The sequence below is a fragment of the Sinocyclocheilus grahami genome, unplaced genomic scaffold (assembly GCF_001515645.1).
Source record: "Sinocyclocheilus grahami isolate Dianchi unplaced genomic scaffold, SAMN03320097.WGS_v1.1 scaffold465.1, whole genome shotgun sequence".
NCBI classification, from domain to species: domain Eukaryota; kingdom Metazoa; phylum Chordata; class Actinopteri; order Cypriniformes; family Cyprinidae; genus Sinocyclocheilus; species Sinocyclocheilus grahami.
The window spans coordinates 1,097,696-1,102,320 of record NW_015505644.1 but is presented as its reverse complement, the minus strand read 5'-3'; the positions used below and the strand labels follow the sequence as shown (position 1 = coordinate 1,102,320).

The 4,625-nt window shown below is 36.5% G+C and overlaps 1 protein-coding gene across 1 annotated transcript in view; it reads left to right on the top strand.

The window, feature by feature from the left end:
- The first annotated feature begins 3,590 nt into the window (after nt 1-3,590).
- The window catches only part of LOC107553125 (patched domain-containing protein 2-like), a 24,234-nt gene continuing 23,199 nt past the window's right edge, over nt 3,591-4,625 (top strand). Inside the window, exons 1-2 of the mRNA XM_016235246.1 lie at nt 3,591-3,605; nt 3,694-3,833. Of these exons, the coding sequence (XP_016090732.1) occupies nt 3,591-3,605; nt 3,694-3,833 (155 nt within the window). The remainder of the gene's footprint in view (nt 3,606-3,693; nt 3,834-4,625) is intronic.

Genomic DNA, 4,625 nt, shown 5'->3' with positions numbered 1-4,625 from the left:
CTATTTTAGGAATCACGAACTAACAATGCACAAAACTGCTACATAGCACTATTTATTTTTCTTGGTTACTTTCCAGTCGTCTAAATTAAGGGTAGCTAATGTATTATGAAAAAAAAGTAATTATCAATAAACAATAATATATTTATAAATTAAAATTAATATAAATTAATACATGCTGTAAAAATGCTTAGTTCTTGATACCAAATTTATTAATATTGTTAACAATTTTTGTTGTTTTTTATTGTAAAGTGCTACCTGTATAAATTAAAAATGCTTATTTCATTGATCAGATGGATACTGTCTGATCAATACATGGTTTCAGCTTTGCTAAAATATTGTAGCAGATATGATTCAATGTTTTTATGATTTGTTTTTCTTTGAAATTGCAACTGGATTTCATGTTCTCGTCTACAGAAAGGCCTCAGTATGCTTTGAGTCAACATATGTGTCAACAGATAAGCTGCGAATGATTTCTGAAATGAAATCTGACTGATGTCTTGAACCTGACTTAATGTTAGGCACAGCAGTAAACATGACTTAATTAGGCACAGCAGTAAACATGTATTTCAGCTGCGAATCTATTAAAAGCACAAGACGATAAAGACTTGAAGGTGTACGAACTGTGACTTTGGTTGTTGTGCAATTCATCAAGTAAATCGTATTGATTTGGCTGTCTCTCAGCTCCACAGCTGGTTTTCTTGGTATATTCGGGTCATTATACTATGTTTGTCAGAACATTGCTAAAATTAGGCTTATTTTCTCACAGCTGCTGCATCAACAACCGTCTGGATAGTGAAAAATGGAGCACCACTTTTCCATTTGACATTTTTACAAAAAACTCCATGCCGCTTTTTCACATTACGTAACTTGACCTCTGTGCTTTATCTGTATATCACATAACCTTCCCTGAACCTTCAGAATTTATTTATGTCGGCTGCATTTGCAATGTGCCGCCTTGTTAGAGAAACAAAGAGCTTGTTAGAGAGCTCTCAAACTCTGTCGTTCCACTCAGCTTGTAAATGCTTGTTTCGAAACCTTTAGCACTCTCTGTTCGCCACAGCACTTTCGGTTATTTCAGGGATAAAAGCGTGAAAGCACAGGAAACATCTTCTTGTGCTGTAAAGCATGAGGGTCAAAAACATCTTGGATAGTGCTTAATTGAAAACTGCGGTTTGTAATAGTGACGCATTTCTAACTTGACAGTAAGGCCTTGGTGAACTCAGTGTTGGAGCAATTAGCTTGATGTACTGACGCAAACTTACATTTTTAAATACTGTTGCATTACTGTAGCTCAGCCATCAAAATAATGTAGTTCTTATAGTAAACAGGCTAATGTTTTAGTGCTACTTTTGCTAGCAGTTTATTGTGTGTGCAGCCATTCATTTTAGTGAATCGCTCAATTTGGATGGTTTATTAGTAAAGTACTCAGGCTAAAACCTACTCTTAGGGAGGATGTTGTTAAGTTAACTTACAATGCTAGTCAAGGTTTCTTGCACCAAAATCTGTTGTATTTTAGTTTTTCTGAACTATTTTGCACAGGCTGTTTTTGCTGCTGTACCTTTAAGCCTGTAAAGCCTCACATATGATATAATAGTCAACGTTTTAAATGGAAGTTTATGGAACCTTTAGACAAGATATTTAAAATAAATCCTAAAATAGTTGTAATACCATATTTATCTAGTTAAACATTACGGGTAACATCACAATTGAGAGGGGGAAAAACACCTTTCGTTTTATTCAGAGGCTCAAACTGTGTAAAATTATGCAGTTTCTGGCAAGAAAAGGTGTTAAAAATATTTATTTAAAATATTCTGATAGCTTGTAATGTAAATTAATGTGATTATAACACACTCTCGGAAAGAAAGGTAAAAAAAAAAGCTGTTAGTGGGACGGTACCCTTTCAAAAGTTATTCCTTTTTACAGTACCTTATTTACTCCTACAGGGTGCGTTTTAGTACCTTAAAGATACATATTTGTACCCACATAATTAATACCTAAATGCTACATATTAGTACCTTTTGAAAAGGTACTACACCAGCAGGGTTGGGGAGTAACGGAATATATGTCACTTAGTTATGTATTTAAAATACAAAATATGAGTAACTATATTTCATTACAATTACATATTAAATAGGTGGTAATCAAATTACAGTTATATCTGAAAAACTCAAGATGCACAAGTAAGCAACACAATGCATTACGAGCATATGGGTGTAAACTTTTGAACAGGATGATGTGTAGATTTTATTTAAAGATATTTTTTTTTATTTAGAAAAATATTTATTCCCTTCAGAAGCTAATACTTACATGTTTCCCAGAAGACAAAATAAGTACAATTTACCCTGTTCAATTTTTATCCAATTCATAAAATAAAAACTTTTTGAATTTGAAAATCAGGGTAAATTGTACTTCTTTTGTCTTCTGAGAGACATGTAAGTATCTTCTGTAGCTTCTGAAGGGCAGTTCTAAATGAAAAAATATGATATTTAGGCAAAATAAGAAAAATTTACACATCTCCATTCTGTTCAAAAGTTTTCACCCCCCGGCTCTTAATGCATGGTTTTTCCTTCTGGAGCATCAGTGAGATTTTGAACCTTCTGTAATAGCTGCATATAAGTCACTCAGTTGTCCTCAGTGTGAAAAGAGGGATCTCAAAATCATACAGTCATTGTTGGAAAGGGTTCAAATATACAAAAATGCTGGAAAACCAAAGAATTTGTGGGACCTGAAGGATTTTTCTGAAGAACAGCTGGCAGTTTAACTGTTCAGGACAAACAAGGGACTCATGAACAACTATCACTAAACAAAAAAAACAAAAAAAAACAGCTGTGGATCATTCAGCTCATTCACGTCACAGCGTTAAGAATCAAGTGTATGTAAAATTTAGAATGGGGTCATTTTTATAAATTCAACTATTATTTTCTGTTGTGAAATATCTTATTAAAGTCAATATTAAATCAACAATAACATGCATTTTGTATTATCCCTCTTATTTTGGTAAAATAATACAATTTTGTAGACTCTGCAAGGTGTATGTAAACTTTTGGCTTCAACTGTATGTATTAAGTAAGCCTAAGCTGCTTCAGTCCAGTAAGTGTTATATAAATTACCTCTGTTATGATTTGCTAACCTCAACATCCGGGTTGTTTGCTAAATACTACGCATTCATATGTCAGTGTGCATATGGTCGTGACATCAGTCATTTTTTCTAGGACTGTCAATTTTACACAATGAAAAAATAACACAATTTAAAAAATTCTGCTTTCAGTCACGACCTGTGACCTGTACATTCTTTAACTTTCCTGTCATCAAAGCTTTAAGTGGTGTGATAAAACGAGCTAAAGTTCTGAGTGAACTTGAGGATTTGTATGTGACCTCCTACTTTGAAGCTCAGGATCTAACATCAATCAAAAAATAAACACCATGAGCACAAATGATGAAATAAGCCGCAAGAACATGTAGAGTAGACAGTCGAACATTGCTTTATCTTTAAAGAGGGGTCTTATTTTATTCACGTTAGCTTTTGTACCCATGGGGCTTTTATGTTTCTGTCACTGACTCATGTTTATTCAATAGCGTATTCTGGCGTAATGAGAATCCCACCGGTTAATTTATTTTAAAACATGCAAAGGAGTAAAAAAATTCTGACAACACCTGACGCGTGACCTTTATCTGTTTTGCATGCGTCATTAGATCCCAGCGGTTCATGATTTCGGTCTGTTCATGTCTCTCATTGTGAGCTGCTGCTGGCTTTGGGTGTCCATTCTCATGCCTGCTGCCCTTTGCATCTGGAGCCAGTGTGGAGCTGCCCATGCCAACGCCTGTCCCAAATGGTAGATTGTGTTATTTCTTCCAAAATGTCTTTTGAGAAATGTGCATGTTCTTTCTTTCGAATTGAGTATTTGTTATTTTTGGTCCATACATTGGAAGACAATAGCCACCAAAACTGTTTGGTTACCAAAAATTTTCTAAATATCTCATCCTGTTCTCATGGGAAAACGTCTCAGTTTACTTATGTAACCATGGTTCCCTGAGTAGGGAACGAGACACTGCGTCCTCTAGGGGTTGCTATGGGGAACGCCTCGTCGTGACCCGTGTCTGAAGCATACATTGAAAAAACACCAACTCGTTGGCCGGCGACAGCCATGACGTCACTACCGGTGCGAATATAGTCATTCACTTCTTCGTCTGAAGCTTGCGTCCACAGTATGGCAAGAAACCTAGAGGACGCAGTGTCTCGTTCCCTACTCAGGGAACCATGGTTACATAAGTAACCTGAGATGTTCCCTTTCATGGGAACTTCGAACTGCGTCCTCTAGGGGTCACTATGGGGAACAGTATACCCACGCCGCCATGCTGAGGGGAGTGCATGCCAGAAAACATGGCGAGCACTAAGTACCAACTCTACCCTATTGCCATGGGAATTGCCCCTGGGACATTTAGACGGCTGTCAGTGACATTATTCCCTACGGCCAAAGGCCTAGGCTACATACCCCAAAAAAACTTACCTGTTAGGGCCAGACTCCTGGGCCCGGGGTAGAGCTCAAGGCTTGGAATCAGAAACAGATTCCTTTAAGGGAATACGACCAAGAGCCTAGAATCATACTAGTCTTGGCCTGTCACAC